General features: G+C 44.2%; 1 protein-coding gene across 1 annotated transcript; it reads right to left on the bottom strand.

The window, feature by feature from the left end:
* Nucleotides 1-2,852: 2,852 nt before the first annotated feature.
* Nucleotides 2,853-20,186, bottom strand: LOC147603190 (transketolase, chloroplastic-like). Its single transcript, XM_086796876.1, has 7 exons — nucleotides 19,413-20,186; nucleotides 5,939-6,029; nucleotides 5,612-5,717; nucleotides 5,233-5,515; nucleotides 5,007-5,155; nucleotides 4,724-4,880; nucleotides 2,853-4,610 (listed from the first exon to the last, which is right to left on the bottom strand). Exons 1-7 carry the CDS (start codon nucleotides 20,109-20,111, stop codon nucleotides 3,648-3,650), a joined length of 2,448 nt encoding a protein of 815 aa, XP_086653002.1. The 5' UTR covers nucleotides 20,112-20,186; the 3' UTR covers nucleotides 2,853-3,647.
* Nucleotides 20,187-21,005: the final 819 nt, after the last annotated feature.

Here is a 21,005-nt window from a genome sequence, read left to right as displayed (position 1 = left end):
AGGTCTATTTCTTTTGTGTTGGCATTTGAGACTGTCTATATGCTATTTAGAGAGAGATATAAAATAAAATACATGAAATTATTTTTTGCTAATAGTCTCTCATTGCATGGATTGTTATGTGTGTATTGTATTAGTGTTTATATGTGTGTCTATGTATGAATGTGTGAATGTTTGTATTGATGTGGATGTGTGTGGTTGTGGGTCTATTTCTTTTGTATCACTATTTATTAATGTGTTTCAAATTAGGAATAATCGCGTCTAATATTGTATTTACATTAGATATGCAAGAGCATGACGTTCCACGTTAATATTTTTGTATTTACTTTTTCTATTTATTCAAAGCTAAAATTGCTTTTTGAAACTTGTATCATATAACTTGAACACCAATGACTTGTTTGGCATGTCGTCCATTGACGACACGACAAGTTGGATGGAACCAACAATCCCATGTAGGCATATATGATGAAGCATGTGCTAGTGGTAAAGAATTTGTGGGTGCATGTATCTGGTGCTGACTTAAGGCCTACTGGTTCCATTGGTGCTGACTCAAGGCCTGCTGGTTCCGCATCTAGAGCTAGCATGTCAGGAGGATCCACTATTGGAACAAGTGATCCTGGTTCTAGTGGAAGTGCACCGCTTGCACCTGTTCCTTCTACACAAGAACAACTCGCTGGGATGCTGGGAGGTTTTGCCTGCCTTACACTCTTGTGTAAACATCAAGTTATACCTCATATCCGTTCATGTACTTCTTCAAAAAGTGCATGGGATATACTTGCCTCTTTGTATCACATCCGTAAAATGAAGCTCATGTAGCTTCTCTACAGATGAAGCTTGACTTAGAGCATATGGCTGAGGGTGATTCTATGGATGGATTTCCGACCCGTGTCACAGATTTGAGAGAGTAGTTAGTCAATATTGATGAGGTGATACCTGACAGTTCACTTGTCTCTACAGTTTTCAACGGCTTTCTTGAATCCCATCAAGGATTTGCTACCACTCTTCGTCTCCTGAAAAAGAGGAATACAGATTTGTACACATTTGATGAATTGGGAGCAAAGGAAAATCTGGGGCTGCTTCTAGTGTGCTAAACATAAGGGAAAAGCACAAGCTCGTTCAGATCCTTCTAAGTCAAAAGAGGAGAAGACTAAGAAGAAAACGAGATGCCGCTATTGTCGGAAACCTAGTCATGTGCCTGAGGAATGCCAGAAGCGGACAGAGAGTGAAAAAAAGAAGAAGCAACAGGTCGTGCTGCAACTACCACCGACAATGCTGAGGAAGAAAATTTTGCATATGATGGCTATGCATTAGCCTTAGTCACTACATCTCCATTGCATAATGTTGCTTTGCCAGTCATAAATTCTGGTCATGATCCATACTCTCATAATTATGCTTTATAGCAATCGTCAACTGAGTTTTCTCTCTATGGTTGTTGCATTTGAGAGGGGACACATGCTGTGTATTGCTATTAGTGATGTCCTTGGTCACTTATGCATTTGACCTCTCAATTGTGCTATGTCTTGGAGACATACCTATATGTAGTGATGTTTACTTGCTGAGACATATTACTTTCTTTCCTAGCTTCTTGTTCGAGTTTCTTCCCCTTTGCAGCTCGTTTACATGGACGCTAATGGTGTCAGAATGTTACATTATCTTCAGCTTGGTTGCCTTGTCACACTATACATAATTCAGGGGTTTCTTTACATCAATCTGTGTGGGATTACATCTCTTTTATTTTGCCATACACACCACCGTGCATGGTGTTATTGAGAGGTTGCCTTTGCAGCCCCCACTTGACAGATTTGTTATATCAGCATGTTTCCATTGCTGATTATCACCTTGTCAGCTTGACCATTGACTAAGGTTCCTTTATGGATGTACTGTCATTCATTGGACCTTGACAACTTATGCATTGCTGTTGGAAATTATTGGAGGATAATAATTGGGTTGATTTGCTCGTGACTAGCCTTGATGAGGGGCAAATTTCACGTTTCATTGTGCTGAATTACAGAATGGATTGCATGCTACAGACATAGGGCTTTTGCATTCTGATCTGGGTATCAGTTTATTCAACAAGCTGTCGGATGGCTTATATATCTATGCACTACCTGTCTCGATATTCAGTATGCAGTGTCACAGTTGAGTAGATTTATGCATCGTCCTGGCACTTGGCAAAGAACTGAAGCGTGTCTTCTGTTACCTTAAAGGCACTCAGGACTTTGAATTGTTTTATAGCATTGCATCTTCTTTATGCTTGACCGCCTACATTGATAGTAGTGACTGGGCAAATGTTATGACACTAGGGTGTCAACCACTGGTGACTGTTTCCTTCTTGGAAGTTCATTTATTTCATGGCTCAGCAAGAAACAGCTCCAATAGTGGCCATTTCTAGTTGTGAGGCTGAGAATTGTTAGCTTTTGGCCTACGAGAAGTCTTGGAGTGAACAATCTTACGCAGGGCACTTTTTACCATGTGCTAGCGGGGGGTTCTCCCGTGTGAACACACTCTAGTGTGTTGGGTGTGTTGGGCACTTCAGCCCTAGAACTACAAGTATCTTGTACTCCACTCATTTTCTCATCATTGTATCGAGTATTTCCAGGTATCACATCTCGTCTCTCTCGCTCTTTGAGCTCCATACAATTGTGTGTTGTGTGTTTGAAGTTTTAGTTATAAAACCAATTAATCTATGCATTTTTTCAATAAAAACGGGTTAGGCGTGAAGTTCGTCCTTTTTTTGACTGGTTAGAAAAAAAAAAGTTTATTTCTGACACCGGTGAGGATGCCATTGCGCTTACACCCGTTACCCTTCAAGCCGGCCAAAGGGAAAACCTACCCTGAGGGGCACAATCGCCCTGCACCTGCACCGGGCACGGTAGCAGTTCACCAATCATCTGTGCACTCACCAAACCTAACCCACATTGGCAGGAAAGGGCGTTTAATCCTTGATATGGAAGGGTGCACTGGCAAAGCATCTTCCATCTCGTTAGTTTGCTGGGATGTATCAGCAGGCAGGACGTTCTAAGGGCAGAATGGCTTTCTTCTGCATACAAAGTCGCAAAAAAGAAGTGGACATCTCCAATGAGCCTTAGTCTCGAGCGGCGACTGGAATATAGAAGGAAGGTAATACTTAATGCAAAGACTTATGAAGTTTGAACCTTAGTTACTTTAGGCTCTGATTTTCACTGTGCAACCAGTTGTGAGTTCCTTCTTTCAAAATCGTAGCTGTCCACAACCACAAACGAGCTGAGACAACTTTACTGTTTCTTCTTGCATTTAAATATCCCCGAAGCTGCAACCAGTTGGCATGCTTGGAAATCAGCCCTTTCAAGCTCGAAAACATGTTTGCTAGACGGAGGAAGAGAAGTGAGCAAGAGATGTAAACACTCTAGGAGGACAGACAAGGGCAAAGCCATGACATACAGGAGAGTTTTTATCGTTGGGAAGTACACACCTGAAAGAGAGCACCATCAAAGCCATTCACCATGCCTCGACATAAAAAAAAGACAGGCAATGCGAGCAGAATGGGAACAACACGGCAGAATGGAGCCATATTTTCATAAAATAGTGGCTGCTTATGTTATGTACAGTAGCATGATAGAAGTCCTCTACCAGGGTAAGGCTAGAGTAGCAAGGCCAGTAGCATCAAGAAATTATCGCAACAACTGACGGGCCTCCTTGAGTACATTCTCAGGTGTAAACCCATACTTCTTCAGTACATCCAAGTAAGCTCCACTTTGACCAAATGTGTCCACTCCCATGACATGCCCTTTTTGGGTAACATATTCTCTCCATCCAAGGGGCGATCCTGCTTCAACCGACAATCGCTTCTCCACACTATCTGGCAATATGCTGTTCTGATATTCTTTGCTTTGCTGATTGAACAGCTCCCAGCAAACCAATGAAACAACCCGAATCCTCCTCCCCTCTTCTCTCAGTTTTTCTGCAGCACTCTCACACAGGTACAGTTCAGAGCCTGTTCCAATGAGAATCAGCTCCAGCTTCCCAGCAGAGTTATCGCTTACCACATAACCGCCTTTCTCCACACCTTCAAATGATGTTCCGGCCAAATTTGCCCATACTTTTTGCCTTGAGAGTGTGATCACAGAAGGACTTTTGCGCCGCTTGATAGCTGCTCTATAAGAGCCAGCGGTCTCATTACCATCAGCTGGTCTGAAGACATACATATTTGGAATGGCTCGCAACCCGATCAGATGCTCGACTGGTTGATGCGTCGGTCCATCTTCCCCTAGACCGATCGAATCATGGGTACATACATACAGCACTCCTGCTTCACTGAGAGCTGAGAGCCGCATTGCATTCTTCATGTAGTCAGAGAACACTAGGAAGGTTGCTGCAAATGGAATAAGACCACTCCCATGCAACGCAAGCCCATTTGATATTCCAGCCATTGCATGTTCGCGTACTCCATACCGGATGTTACGTCCCCAGGGGCTTTTGGGGGTTAAATCCCCATAATCCTTCAAGTAGGCTTTGTTTGAGCTGGCCAAATCTGCACTCCCCCCAATAAGGCCTGGCAATACAGTGGCTAATGCATTGAGGCATTTCTCAGAATAACTTCTCGTAGCATCCACCGGATCATTCACAGACCAAGTCTGCCATGATAAACATGTCAAAAAGTATCTTATTTTTAAAAAAATTCAAATAGTATAAAGCTAGCAGCTTTGTTGTTATAAAAAAGAAAAGATCACTGAGTAAAAAAAATTACTGGCAAAACTCTCTCCCAGTCATCAGGGAGTGCTGTATTATTGACAAGCTGCATGAACTCTTCTCCTTCACTGGGATATTTCTCTTGGTACTCAGCTAGAAGTGAATTCCACTGGTCTTCTAATGCTTGCCCTTGTTCTGCTTGCTTTTTAAACTCCCTGTATTACAAGACAAGAGGCTTAGTTTTACAAGGCAAAGCATAAGGTAGTATTGCATTTCCTTGACCTTGACAAACAAACAGAAATCACATAAATTATGGAAGGAAAAACCGATCAGAAACGTACTTGTAAACCATGGGAATGACATAGAATGGCTTTCTGCTATCCCATTGCGCTGCTTGTCTCACTCCCTTGACATCATCCTCATCAAAAGTTCCGTGATGTGCCTTGGATGTGCCTTCCTTTTTGGACAATTTGCCAATGCATGATTTAACCTACATAAAAAGAGTTAATCAGCAATCATGCAATTAATTTCCAAGGATAAAGAACCATTAATCAAGCTTGCATATACCCGTATGAAGGTAGGTCTTTCTGTCTCTTTATATGCTTGATCTAATGCCTGCTCAAAGGTACCCAAATCATCATAGATTCCTTCAACATTGATAGTATTCCACCCGATTGCTTTAAACCGAAGTGTGGTATCCTCGGAGAAAGTAAGGCTGGTATCTCCATCAATTGTATTATGGTTGTCGTCGTAGATAACTGTGAGCTTATTTAATTTTAGATGGCCGGCCAATGATGCTGCTTCATTTGATATTCCCTCCATGGCACAGCCATCACCCATGATGCAAAATCTGAGAAAATGCATTCCATGTTAGAAAACATTCATCTTTCAATGCTCAAATAGTCAAAACAAAATCAATGACATTGTAGAAGGTAAAGTAAATCACGTTCTATGATCAACAATAGTGCAGTTGTCCTTGTTGAAACGGGCAGCTAAGTGCTTCTCTGCAATTGCTAAACCAACAGCATTGGCTACACCTTGTCCGAGGGGCCCTATTAGCTCAACAAGTAACACACATTGTTTAACTTAACCTTGTACTCATAGATAAACAAACTCACATACATCAAACAGTATGTTTACGGATGGACAGGTCTGTACAATCCCTGAATATATGTTTTGGGATAATTATAACAGAAAGGGAAATAAATCATCTTCCTGAACCTCAAGCAAGTGGAGAGGAGGAAAAATCTGCGATGGTAAATGCAATGCTTACCAGTTGTCACCTCTATTCCATGAGTGGTCACATTTTCTGGATGTCCTGGTGTGTGGCTTTCCAACTTACATAACCTCTTTAAATCCTCAATCTGAAGAAAATGAAAAGAACTAAGATCATGTTTGAAAAAGTTGCGTATAATATGAAAGCAAACCTAACAAACCCTGCGACCTCCTAGGAGGTGCCATAGCAACCAACAGTGACTAGTGTTCAAACCTAAGTTGCAACCACTAAACCTGGAGCCTGCTAGCTAAAGTGCACATTCTAATCGAATAAACAACTTGAGAGGCACAAGTCTTTCATTTGGAACTTTACAAAAGTAAAAAGTACAATATATGCCACCCAAAATCAATCTTTGTATTTTACTTACCGCCACCTAACCTCATGATCCTCTTCACTCTTAAAATTCTGCATATGCTAGATTTCTTAAATTCTACTATAGCTGCATACTCGCTCTTGTCAATACATGATGGAGGTGCACAGGCGGCGGATGATGATTTCATCTCAGGCTTGGGGGATCCCTGTTGCTCTTAGAATCCTTTACCATTGGATTTACAATGATGCATCTTAGATCTTAGTGTCGCTGCAAGTATCCAAGATACTTAAAAGATGGATCCCCTATGTTAAGGTACCGTGGTTGGGAGTGGATCAAACCAGAGATGAAGGTCACCATAGCTTGTGCACAGAGACAGGTAAAAACAGAGAAATAACAAGAGAACACGCCAAGAATGAAGGTCTTAATATAGAAGGTAGTGAGCAGGTATTAGTCACAACCGTATATAAACAGACAATTTTCCAATGAAGTGCATGTATGGTATGAGAAGAATGCAGGGGTGAAACCGGCCTCTGATAGAAAACCAGAGTGCGGTAAGAGCTAACACCCGTCCACTTGTAGTCTAGATGAAAAACCAAACACAGATTGGAGCTAGAGTGCCCAAATCTGAATACACAACGACACCTGTTGGCCCCAAAGCTTGGCGCCCCTTGCGGTATTTCTTTATTCCATTAAAATAATATGTATGGCTGAGTACAAAACAAAAACCAGCCAAGAGTTTACACCTGTAGTCCAATCTGACTGCCCACAAATCCTTCTCAGCACAGAGGATCTATGCACACAGATCTGTGTCCTCAAGCAACACACTGTGCCTCCCTCTGATCAGCCAAGTTCACAAAGCAGGCCAGCCATGGGCATACATCTGGCATAACTCATAAGCATGATACATATTCTCAGCTCAACATACATGTGCTGTTCAATCCCTGTCTTAATCTCTTGTCAATCTGCTATACTCCTCCTCTCACAAGGAGCCAGATAACACATACCTGTAGCAGACATCAAGCTATAGAAAGAGAGATGGATGAACAGAGTCAAGGCTTACCAAGTTCAGCTCGTGAAACAACTCTGGAGGAAGCAACAGCACCAATCTGTGCCTGCAGGCACTTGAACCCACAATCCTGCTTCACACGTGTGCTTGCACTTGCCTGTATCTTCCTCCTGATGCTCACTCCTATGCTGTCCTTGAAAATACAGATCTGAAAATCAGCACTGTACTTGATTGTACCGCCTCGGGATGCGTGCCAGGCGTTGTACTTGCAAAAACAGCCTGCTGTCCACTTCTGTACCAGCCTGAATCAGCCTGCACAAGTCTGTCCAGCACCTGTGAACTCTTCTGCAGCAACTGTACCTTCTGTACCTGGCTGCCCGTACACTGTACGGCAGCCGTACAGTGTGTACTTGCTGGAAAACACAATACACAGCCTGAACAGAGCTTCTGCGCAGCCACCAGCAGCAGCTCTGTGCGCCGCCAGCAACAGAGGAGAGAGAGAGAGAGAGAGAGTGTCCTGCTCTGGCCGTACAGTGCTGTACGGCTGGATCCACTCTGAAAAACAGCAGCCAAACTGTTGTACAGCAGTCGCCTCCTCCTCCTTCAGCTTTTCCACGCTAGGAATCACAAGCGCATGAGAGAGGCTCCACTTTTGCTACACGACTCCCCAAAAAGAGAGGAGAGAGAGTGTAGAGAGAGAAAACCTCCTTCCCAAGTCAATCCCTAGGGCCCAACTTAATAAGTTCCCTAGGGCCACTAAGGCCTAGGGGCAACTTTAATAAACATTAAAAGTTAATGTTTTAATGTTCCCCCTTCACACCTAGGGTTGTCCACACATCTTTAAACATTGTCCGGGCACCCCCCATGTGAATCATAAAATATTTTGACCCTGCAACCACCATGCCCACACTTGTCCTGCTCCATTTTCACAGGGCCATGACATACCCCCCTCTTGAAAGATGGCAAGCGTCCTCGATTGCATTCTGGTGATGCATCAAAATATCCAAAGTGAAATATACAATATGGCAAGATCAGCGTCCCAATCTCTCTGAGCCATACACATGTATCATCATTCACTGCAAACCAATGGCATAGTAATAGTCCAAGTTGTATACCACTGTGAACCATACATATCCAGAAAAATCTCCATGTGACTAGTACACATATATCATAGAAGTCCCATAAACAGATGTACTGTCAGCCCCAGTACCTTCGGATGAGATAAAATCTGCACCAAGCGACCTCTAGATGTCATCTGAGCCTGTCTGTATCAAGGGAGTGGAGGTGCTACCCCCCTCTTGAGCATCAGGTAATGCTCCAGACCCATGCTCTGCTGAACCTGAATGAGCCACAATAAGAGTCGGCTCTAACTCAAAGGCATCGAGATAAAGCTGCAAAACCTGAGGTGAATCTGTTAAGTCACCTTCCTCCATCCACTTCGCATCCATCGGTGAATAGTTCTTGAACTTCACAAGATAGCGACGGGAAACTTTACCTCGTACCTTCCTTTCTTTATGTGCCAGTATCTGCTCTGGAATCAGAACCTCATCAAGTTCCTCAACTTCCGGCTGAGCCTCATCTGATACATCCTCAGGCACATCCCCACGGAAAGGTCTAAGAAGACTCACGTGAAAAGCATTGTGAATCCTCCAGTGATCTGGTAACTTCAAACGATAGGTTACCTCACCAATCTTTTCCAAAACCTGAAAAGGCCCATAATATCGCATACTCAACTTAGGGAATAAGCGCTCTTTACCCTTCATCTTCTTGAGTCTAGCCTTTTCAAAGCGCAAAAGAACCCAATCACCCAATGCAAACTGTAAATCACGTCTGTGACGGTCTGCGGCTTTCTTTTGCTTCTGCTGAGTTTTCTGGAGGGCCAACTTAACTCTCCGATAAGCTTCATCCAAGCTCTCCACATACTGATCAGCCTCAAAAATCTTATCCTTTGTATGCAAAATGGGTGGTATCTTCTTCCCTCCTCCTACAATCTCAAAAGGCGCCTTGCCTGTCGAGCTATGTACAGTGTTGTTATATGCAAACTCCACCAAAGGAAGATACTTTTCCCATTGTTGCTTGTGCTCTGACACATAACACTTGAGAAGATCTAACACTGTAGAGTTAGCCTCTTCTGACTGACCATCTGTCTGTGGATGAAATGACGATGAAAACTTGAGAGTTGTACCCATGTTGTCAAACAACCCTCGCCAAAACAAACTCGTCATCCGTGGATCACGGTCACTAATGATAGACGTAGGCAAGCCATGATACTTGAAGATGTTCGCCATGAACAACTTCACCATATGATCCACTTTAATTGTCTTCCGCACGGGAATGAAATGAGCCTGCTTACTGAACCTGCATATGATAGTCCAGATGCCATCATTTCCCGTTTGTGTCCGTGGAAGATCAAATACAAAATCCATGGCAATGCTCTCCCAAGGTCTATCCGGAATAGGTAAAGGCTGTAATAACCCTGGTGTCTTCTGACGGTCAAACTTTACCTTCTGACATACGATGCATTGCCTCACAAAGGCATCAACATCTCTTCTCAAGGTTGGCCAATAAAAGAAAGTCTCCACTGCTTTGACCGTGGCGTCAATCCCTCTATGACCTGCATACGGTGGAGCATGACTTTCAATCATAACCTTGAGTCGCAATGGCCTGGTAACACACAGTCTGCCATGCATCAATAAAAACCCATCTCTGAGAGTGTAATGCTCATGCCGCTGACCCTCAGACATCTGATCATACAACCTTTCAAAATCCTCATCATGGGCATACTGCTCTTTCATTTCATCAAGCTCATGATGATAAGCAAGTGAAACTGCAGAGACCTGTGGCTTGCGTGACAAAGCATCTGCCACTACATTCTTTTTGCCTTCCACATGCACAATCTGGAAGTGAAACATTGACAAAAAGTTTGCCCAACGCATATGCTTCTCTGAAAGCTTAGTCTGCGTGAGGAAATATCGCAAAGTCTGATGATCTGTCTGCACAGTGAAATCAGCCCCAAGCAAGTAGTGTTTCCATGTAGAAAGAGCGTGAATTACAGCCAACATCTCTTTCTCATACACTTGTAAATGCTTCTCGGCATCTTGCAAAACTCTACTCTCATAGGCTATCACATGTCCCTCTTGCATGAGAACTGCACCAATGCTACTTCCACATGCATCACACTGGACAACAAAAGCCTTTCGGAGGTCCGGTAACACCAATACTGGGTCCGAAGTAAGCTTTTCTTTGAGCTTTTTGAATGCTGTAATTTCCCGATCAGCCCATCTAAACGGAGTTGCTTTCTTCGTCAAAGCATGAAGAGGCGAAGCAATTTCAGCAAAGTGCCGTATGTAACGCCTGTAATAGGAACACAATCCTAGAAAGCTGCGTACATCATGCACGGTCCTCAAAGCTGGCCAATTAAGTATTGCTTCCACCTTTGCTGGATCCATACGGACTCCATGACCAGACACAATATGCCCCAAGAAATGTATCTCCTGCAAAAAGAACTCACTCTTCTTGCCATTAACCACCAATCTATGGTTTCTGAGTTCTGCAAACACAATGGCCAAATGCCTTCTATGCTCTTCCTCAGTTCGTGAATGCACAATCATATCGTCAAAGAATGTGCCCACAAACTCTCTATGAGGTCTGAAAATCCTGTCCATCATTCTGTTAAATGTGGCAGGCGCATTTGTCAAACCAAAGGGCATAACCAAGAACTCATACAACCCAAACGTGGTTCGGAATGCTGTCTTATGCACATCCTCGGGTCTAATGCGTATCTGATGATACCCGCTTTTCAAGTCAATACGACTAAAAACTGTGGAGCCCTGTAAGCGGTCCAATATGTCATCGATCCTCGGTATGGGGAATCGATTCTTGATGGTATTCTTATTCAGCGCCCTGTAATCAATACACATGCGCCAAGAACCATCCTTCTTCTGCACTAAGAGCACAGGTGAGCAAAAGGGTGATGAGCTAGGCTGTATCAACCCCTTATTCAATAGCTCCTGTACCTGACTCATAATCTCTTCCTGTTGGGCTGCACTAACACGATACGGCGGTCTATTCGGTGGAGTACTACCAGGAATCAGATCTATGGCATGATCTTCTGGCCTCTCAGGAGGTAATTCTCCTGGCAATGACTCGGAAAAACAGTCTTGAAACTCACTTAAGAAATCAGCCCTGTCTTTATCTAACATTGACAAATTAGACTTAGACTCATCATCCTGTGCATCCTTTACATAAATCAAGTACGCGGAAAGATGCTTTTTCATTACTGATGAAATCGCCGAAGCGGATACAAGAGGAACAGATTCCCCTTTGAGTTTTACATCCAATACATGCTCTTTCCCTCTATGAGTCAGAGTAATTCTCCTATTGTAAGTATCAACCACCGCATGTACCCTGTGGCACCATGGCATCCCCAACAAAACATCACAGCCATCCAAAGGCATGATGAAGAACTCCTCGCTGTCCACATAACCCTGTAAATGAAGCCGAAGCTTCCCAATGATAGGAGTAACAGGTTCTGCATACCCTGGACAAGCCATATTAGCCTCATGTAACGGCCCCATCTCCTCTGCGCGAATCCCCAATCGGCCAGCCAAATCTGGTGAAATGAAGTTGGCTCTAGCACTTGTGTCAAAGAAGATCAAAGCATTCTGATCTCTCACTTTGCCCCATGCCCTGCACAACTCTGTAGCTTCACCACTTAGCTGCTCACCCACAAGATCAGGAACTAAGCCTGCAGAAGGCTTTGGTTTCTTTGGCTTAGGCTCTCCTTTATTGTCAGGGTCCTTCTTGGACGTTCTCTTGGGACAATTGAATGACATATGCCCCTCCTCAGTACAGTAGAAACACTTTTGAGCATCTCTCAAAGCCTGTCTTTCCTCAGAAGTCCTTTTGGGCATTGGCAACTTCTTATACTTCGTCTCTGTAGACCCTTTAGCATCACGAGAAGCATGCCCAAATTTTTCAGCTTTCTTGCCCAATTTCTTACTGCCTTTAAATCCAGATGAACCACCTGTGAGTAACGCATTAGCTGTCATAGCATTTTCAATCATCTGTGACATGTTCGTTACTCTTGTCTTTATACAGTAATCTCGTACCTCCTTGGGCAGCCCACAACAATACTTCTCTACCTGCTCAGATAATGGCACGGCACGATAAGAAGTCACTGGGAGTAGAGCTTCCCAAAACTTCTTGTTATAATCCTCCAAACTATCACACTTTGAAGCATCCAGCTTGTGCCATGCTGTCATAACATCCACCTCAAATGTAGATGTGAGCCATACGGAAGAGAAAACCTGTTTGAATTGGACCCATGTGGTGGGTGCTATGCCCTGCAAAAGAAGAGTAGACCACCACTGCAAAGCATTGCCCTTGAGAAAAGTGGCAGCTTTCCTCACCTTCGAGGACTCTGTGTAATTCCCACCAGAAAAAGCAGCATCAAACTGCTGTAAAAAGGTAAGTGCCTTCAATTTATCCTTGGCCCCACTGAAAGTGTCAAACTTCACTGCAGCTCCCCCTTCCTTGTAATCTTTCGCCTTTCCCATAGGCGTGAGATTATCATATGGAGGTGGTTTCGTGAGATTGCTGCCCCCAACATTCATACCCATCATTGGGTCAACATTTCCCATTCCAACACCAGGCATACCATACATCCCAGCCATGTTTCCATACATTCCATGCTGCATACCTGGCTGCATGCCACCAAACATATTGCCTTGCATCCCAGGTTGCATGCTTCCAAACACATTTCCTTGCATACCGGACTGCATACCACCATACATATTCCCTTGCATGCCAGGCTGAAAATTGGCTCCAAAAGGCCCATACATACCCATGCCTCCCTGAGGATAACCCCCAGTCATGGATTGAAACACCGAGCCACCACCAAAGTACCCTGGATGCATGTTCTGCTGAGGAATAGGTGGCTGTCCATAGAAGGAACTCTGTGGGTTAGCACCAAAAGCATGCTGCATGTTCGGAAACTGGGCAAGAGATGGATCCTGTGGAGTGGTACCACTATGACCATGAGAAAGATTCTTCGATCGAACCTTCTTCTTCTTTTTCTGGGGCTCTGTGCGGGGCTCTGTGCGAGATCTCATAAATTCAGCAAATCTCTCGCTCTGTGTGAGCTGCATAAAAGTATCCATAACACCAGCCAAGCGATCTTTGAACCGAGCATCATCATCCTCTTTACTATGCACATCTTCTGGCTGTGTTACATCCTCATAAGGCTCATCATCTGCAGCCTGTTCTCCTGCAAAAATATCCTCAGATACATCTCTTTCAGGAGAAGACTCTTGCTCTTCTTCTTCGTGATAGAAGTACTCTTCCTCTGTATCAGACATGATTGCTGAATTTTCAGCGATGGCTTTCTCCAAAGCAACCACGAGCTCACCCCCTTCAGAAAGTTGATGATTGGTCCCGGGGACGGAACCTTGAAACCGGCCTCTGATAGAAAACCAGAGTGCGGTAAGAGCTAACACCCGTCCACTTGTAGTCTAGATGAAAAACCAAACACAGATTGGAGCTAGAGTGCCCAAATCTGAATACACAACGACACCTGTTGGCCCCAAAGCTTGGCGCCCCTTGCGGTATTTCTTTATTCCATTAAAATAATATGTATGGCTGAGTACAAAACAAAAACCAGCCAAGAGTTTACACCTGTAGTCCAATCTGACTGCCCACAAATCCTTCTCAGCACAGAGGATCTATGCACACAGATCTGTGTCCTCAAGCAACACACTGTGCCTCCCTCTGATCAGCCAAGTTCACAAAGCAGGCCAGCCATGGGCATACATCTGGCATAACTCATAAGCATGATACATATTCTCAGCTCAACATACATGTGCTGTTCAATCCCTGTCTTAATCTCTTGTCAATCTGCTATACTCCTCCTCTCACAAGGAGCCAGATAACACATACCTGTAGCAGACATCAAGCTATAGAAAGAGAGATGGATGAACAGAGTCAAGGCTTACCAAGTTCAGCTCGTGAAACAACTCTGGAGGAAGCAACAGCACCAATCTGTGCCTGCAGGCACTTGAACCCACAATCCTGCTTCACACGTGTGCTTGCACTTGCCTGTATCTTCCTCCTGATGCTCACTCCTATGCTGTCCTTGAAAATACAGATCTGAAAATCAGCACTGTACTTGATTGTACCGCCTCGGGATGCGTGCCAGGCGTTGTACTTGCAAAAACAGCCTGCTGTCCACTTCTGTACCAGCCTGAATCAGCCTGCACAAGTCTGTCCAGCACCTGTGAACTCTTCTGCAGCAACTGTACCTTCTGTACCTGGCTGCCCGTACACTGTACGGCAGCCGTACAGTGTGTACTTGCTGGAAAACACAATACACAGCCTGAACAGAGCTTCTGCGCAGCCACCAGCAGCAGCTCTGTGCGCCGCCAGCAACAGAGGAGAGAGAGAGAGAGAGAGAGAGTGTCCTGCTCTGGCCGTACAGTGCTGTACGGCTGGATCCACTCTGAAAAACAGCAGCCAAACTGTTGTACAGCAGTCGCCTCCTCCTCCTTCAGCTTTTCCACGCTAGGAATCACAAGCGCATGAGAGAGGCTCCACTTTTGCTACACGACTCCCCAAAAAGAGAGGAGAGAGAGTGTAGAGAGAGAAAACCTCCTTCCCAAGTCAATCCCTAGGGCCCAACTTAATAAGTTCCCTAGGGCCACTAAGGCCTAGGGGCAACTTTAATAAACATTAAAAGTTAATGTTTTAATGTTCCCCCTTCACACCTAGGGTTGTCCACACATCTTTAAACATTGTCCGGGCACCCCCCATGTGAATCATAAAATATTTTGACCCTGCAACCACCATGCCCACACTTGTCCTGCTCCATTTTCACAGGGCCATGACAAGGGGAGTGGGTGAGCTTCAGCTACATGCAAGCAAACTTCTTCACACACACACACACACACGAGAATAGACAAGCACATAAGAGAGGGATGACTCTTTCACTTCTCTACAACCATAACATAAAGATAAGAGTACATACTATAATAAGGGAAAGTACTCTACTACTAAAACATACAAGGTCCATAGAGTGAACCCGATTATATGAGTTGGCACTATAACTATTGTAACTCGCGGCGGCAGTGCCCGGGAGGACTAGGGCCTTTGACACACTTGTTGATACCATCAATGCATATTAAAACATTTAAACATGGCCACAGCCTTAACACATATCCATCATCACTTTGCATAGAACATAAAGCTGGACAAAACATCCACAAATGCTGAAAATGGAGCTTGCACATGTGACACCGCATAGAGGCCGGAATGAGCCGACCCCCCCCCTTGGAGTATTTTATTACCCAAGGGGAATAATATCATGTACAAGCTTTGAGGGCCTTACTCTCCCCACGGGAGATGCCGGATTATCCATATACAAATGCCATAACACAGCCCAACACGAGGCTACCAAGCCGGAACATAGGCTGTAGAAATGCCGAGCCAACAACATAATCCATATACCTCCGTGTGGGTATTGATTCTTCCCCAAAAACCACGGGTCTTCATGCAGTAGAGCTGGTACAGCACGTACAACTCTCCATTCAGCCGGTACAGCAGGTACAATGGTTGGTACAACCGATACGGTGGTTGGTACAGCAAGTACAATGACTGTACAGCCAGTACGGTAGCTGGTACAGCAAGTACAAATGCTGGTACAGTATGTACAGTGACTAGTACAACAGGTACAATGGCTGGTACATCAAGTACAGAAACTAATACAGCCGGTACAATGGGTGGTACAAGTACAAGGACTGGTGCAGCCAGTACAATAGCTGGTACAACAGGTACAAAGGCTGGTACAACAAGTACAATGGCTAGAAATCATAATAAAAGATTAAATACCCTTGCCTTCAGTATTTCTTCGCGATGGAAGCCTCCAAAACAGTCCCCAACAGCCGGTATTCTTCATGGGCAGCCTTCAAGAGAGAGAGAAAGAGAGTAGCCATCATTAGGGCAGCCTGTATAACGGTGGCAGAGGCTAGTGTGCAGCAAGAGAGCCTCCATTAATGAAGAGAGAGGGCTCCAATTTATAGATTTGGGCCTCCCATGAGCTAAAATGGCAAGAGAAGGCTACAATGACAAGTGGAGAGCCACACAATAGCTGAAGTGACAAGTGTAAGGCCACTTGTCTCACTTTGATCCACTTTCTAACAAGTGTCAGGCCACTACTTTGGTTCACTTTCTTGGCACATGTCCCAATCTAAGAGATGGGTCCTTCCATAAACTTTATCTCTAAAAATATCCCAACTGGTAGACATTCTGTCATAGGTCCAACTCTTGGTATCTGCTCAATTCCAGATGTAATGACGTGAACAGAATTTCCATCGGAGTCGGGCCAAAAATAGCAACTCTCCTAAATTTTAGGAGTGGTCTTTTGTATTCTAGGATAATCCCCAATTCCCAAAGCTTGTACTTTCCAAATATTTAGACATCCTGGAGTCCACCAGACCTCTTTCATACTGGGAAATGTCCAGGATGGTGACAACTATGTCATAACTCAAGTAAACCAACGTGGTTGTCACAGTCTGTAAACTACTGGCGGCCATCTCACCAACCATGCCAGTGGCATAAGTACGGAGGTGTCATCCTGGCATGTCATTTATATTTGCACTAGTTGAGCTCGATATCTGAACACTTCACCTTGAGCTAAACTCCATACCGTGCACTCCAAGCAAGCTTTTAAACCTGCGAAGCTTCTCTGTACCCAATGCCTTCAAGATGATGTCAACCACCTAATGATGTGTGCTGACATAAACCAAATCCACATCAACTGCTAGAACTTTCTTCCTCACAAAATGATAATGCACCTCAAGGTGCTTCATCCTCGCATGATACACTTGGTTACCAGCCAATTGTATGTTGCTCATGTTTTCACAAAAAAATGACAACTGCCCTATCCATGAGGTCACCCATATTTGCAAGTTGCTTCTACAATGACACTACCTCACATGTCACCATAGCAGCGCCCCTGTACTTAGTGTCTGTACTCAACAAAGCAACCATCGAATGCTTCTTGTTGGTCCACCAGCTATAGTCACACTCCCAAAAGAGAACATAACTTTAGCTATCCTAGCTTTATAGAGAAATCCATAATGTACTGTGGACTTTATGTACCTAAGTAATCTCCCAGCCACATCTAAATGTGGCTTCCTCAAGGCTTGCATAAACTAACTCACCAATTCAACCGAATAGCTGAAATCTGCCCTGGTGATAGTCATGTAAATCAAACTACCTACGATGTGCCTGTACATAGTAGTGTCGAGGTAGTCTGGTGGTATGGAATGCCAGGGTGCATTGTCGGGGCTTGGTTGACTCATGGCAATCTGACCTCAAGCTCGGGAGTGGTTCTGAAAGCGAGTCTAGGCTAGGAGGAGAGCTGCTAGCCACAATCTATCATGGTCTTCAATCCAGATTCGTTGCAGGTTATTTCTAACCCTAGTAGGGTTAGAATAATAACCCACATCAAATGCGTGATCGATAACAGCAAGGGGCGTCTCCCGTGCTGCTGAGTGGCTTAGGCTGTGGTGTCTCTCTCTTGCTGAGTGGCTTGAGTAGTTGGCAGTGTCGAGTATTCCCCTTGCTGAGTGGCTTGGGCGGTGGTTGGTGCTTGACCCTGCCCTGCTAATGTTTGATTTGTTTTAATGTACTTGGAAATCTGGACCTTGGCACTCTCATGCTTGTATCTATAAAAATACTCTTTTTGGAATACATAATTTCCTAAGGAGGGGTTGGCTCATTCCAGCCCAAGTGCGTCTCCTCTCATCTTATGCTAACTGAATGGTATTTTAAGTTGAGACCTGTTTAAAGGACTTGTAAATGTAGTGAGAGAGAGACCTTATTGTCCTGGACGCATTACACACAACTAGTGTGTCTTGCGAATAACGAACAAGGCCTACCAAATATCTTGTACAGCAATGATCACGAAGTTTTTTGGCATATGTAAGTGATTTCACCCTCATAATCAATGTGGGACACCTTCAATCGCCACCACCGTATGATTTCACCCTCATTATCAATGTGTATAAGCGATTTCACCCTCATAAACAATGTGGGACACCTTGAGTCGCGTGTGCCATCTCTCTTCATCATCGATCCTCTTCTCCTCATTGGCTAGACATGATGAATCAGATCAGCGAGTCAATCACCGAGAAGAGAGCCTTACCAAATCTCTGCTAAAGGCAAATTTCCCACCAGCCTGCCAGCTTATGACCGATGGCAAACATCGCTGCCATTTCAACTGTTGCTAGTACAACTACATCTATTGATGCATCTAATCCTCCAAAATATCTATTTATTGATGCATTCCATCCTCAAAGCATTGTCATCGTGATGAACTATTTTTTTCATGACCGTGAAAACCATCACCTGTAAGGAAGAAAAAAATTTCACAATCATCCTTCCAAAACGTAAGAATTAAGAGAAGTGCTTGCAGCCAAAGGTGCCATTTCAGTAGTACTAACACAATTGCATCTATTGTTGCATCATCAACGTCGTCCTAGAAACTCTATTGGGAGAGAATGCACACAATGTCCATGGTGGTGGCTGCTAAGTTGCTCTTCAGGTTTTGTTTCCCATTAGAGATAGAGCCGCTTTTCCTAATCTTCTCAATGCAGGCCATAATGGCAAGACAAATTTTCTCAATGCCATTAGAGATTCGCCTTGTGATAGAGCCTGCTTTTCCTAATCTGCTGATTTCAGGCCATAATGGCAAGAGAAATTTGAAAGAATGCCACATGAATATCAGTTGCATGAGCATGCATTCTTCTCTTAAACCAATGTGCACACACCACATTAATACTAAACAAACACCCAAGCAACTAATTACCGTGCGTGCAAGGACACACGCACATGCCAACATGTCCACATACTATAATGTTACTATGATTGATCTAGTTCTATTCTATTTATGGAGGTATTAGATACAGGATAAACCAGGTGAGAAATCTGCTATTGTAACAAGAAACCAGCAGAATACGTGAACAACCATGGTCAGAAAGTAACCCTAGGGACTAGATGGTTGACAAACAGGAGCTTCTCTCTGTCGGCTATGAAGGAGATGTGCTTAGTAATGGGGAAAAAAAAAGTGCTGCTGAAAAAGAGTAGATTTAGAGCACCTGGACAGAATTGTATCCAGCAAGGTGGAGGCAGATGTACTGGAGGAGGCAGCCATGGCCCGCGCTGAGGACGAATCGATCTCTGTTAAACCAGCCTGGATTTTGGGGGTTGTGGCGCATGGCCTTTCGGTAGAGAACATACCCAACCTCGGCCATGCCGAGGGGAAGCCCCGGGTGACCGGCCTTCGCCTCCTGGATGGAATCCACCACCAGCATCCTCATATTCTCCACACATCTCTTGTCTATCTGGGCCTGCAAGCATGCAAGGTCGCTCCAATTCTCGCCCTTTCCGCTTCTTGCATGCTCTATCTCCCCTGTCCATGCCTTGATGTAGCTCTCTTCTGCGTTCTCTATTGTAGAAGAGAAGGTTTGCCCTAGCCCCGCGCCAACGCTGTGCTTTAGGATCGACCTGGTGCCGCCACGGCTGTTGTGAGGCTTAGATGATGAGCTCTCCTTCTGAGCAGCCCCTTCCTGCTTCACGTTCGGGTTGCGGTAATCTGCGCGCGTGCAGAAAATGTTTCTTTCGCCCCCTCTGTCCTTTGTTTTGCCCAGCGAATGCACGCCCGTGCACTGCTTCGTTGTGGTGCGAAAACTACCCAATTTGGATACTTGTGCAGGAGCAACTCTAGTGATGAAAGACGCAGTAGAAGTGATTTGGCCGTAGCCATTGGCCAGTACGTTACTCTGCCCAAAAGCCATAGCGGAGAAAGCTGGTTACGTTATCATGGAGACCTCACAAGATGCGAAACTGCAAAGAAAACAAAGAATGTAGCTAGTGTGATAGCGGAGAGACGAGTGCATGTTACCACCTTCTCTTCCCTGTCGACACGTGCGGTTTGACACGTGCGGTTTGACACGCGTCCGAAAACAAGATGACCTTGAAGTTCAACTCGTTTTTATTGAAAATTTTTGAATTTTAAAGTGTCCAAAATTTTGAATCTTTAAATTCAGGGCTAGCCAAAATTACAACCACTACAGGACCGTTTTTTTCTGACAGTAGTCCCATCTCCCCGCTGCACTTTCCAATTACCTGACGAGGAATATTCCAGTCTCAAAAAAAAAAAATTCTAAGACCCTACAAAGCCGGTCAAAATAATCCACCCAAAAATACGCTCCCAAAAAATATGCTCAAGGCCTGCTTTCTTGAAGTGAGCACTCTGAAGTAAGCACAGAAGTGGAAGAGTGAGCACCCTGAAGCAAGCAAAGCTTCCTTTTTCACTTAGTTCTCCCCTCCAACCAGGGCCTAAATTTGACGGGTTACTTAAAATTTCAAGTGACATACACTTTTTCAAACTGCTTTTCACATGACATGAATTTTCAAAATCATGTTATTCAAATGGCAAGCAATTTATCAAAATGAAAAGCTTTTTTAAAAACTAAAAAACTGTATGTAATTAAACAATCAATCTACATGATGTCCAGTCAAGATGCCTTGCATGTCCAACTTGCCAAAATTAGGCCTTTGACTATTGAGTGAACAAATCACTCTAATGGCATCACCCTCCTCTTTTTTCCTTGTAACCAAATATCAAAAACATCTTTCCAACAAACTTGTGATGCATCACTTGCATTAAGTGATAACAACATCAATGC

This window comes from Cibotium barometz, chromosome 64 (assembly GCF_041138505.1).
Source record: "Cibotium barometz isolate CiBa-2024 chromosome 64, ASM4113850v1, whole genome shotgun sequence".
Classification (NCBI taxonomy): Eukaryota; Viridiplantae; Streptophyta; class Polypodiopsida; order Cyatheales; family Cibotiaceae; genus Cibotium; species Cibotium barometz.
This window is presented reverse-complemented; position numbering and strand designations above follow the sequence as displayed.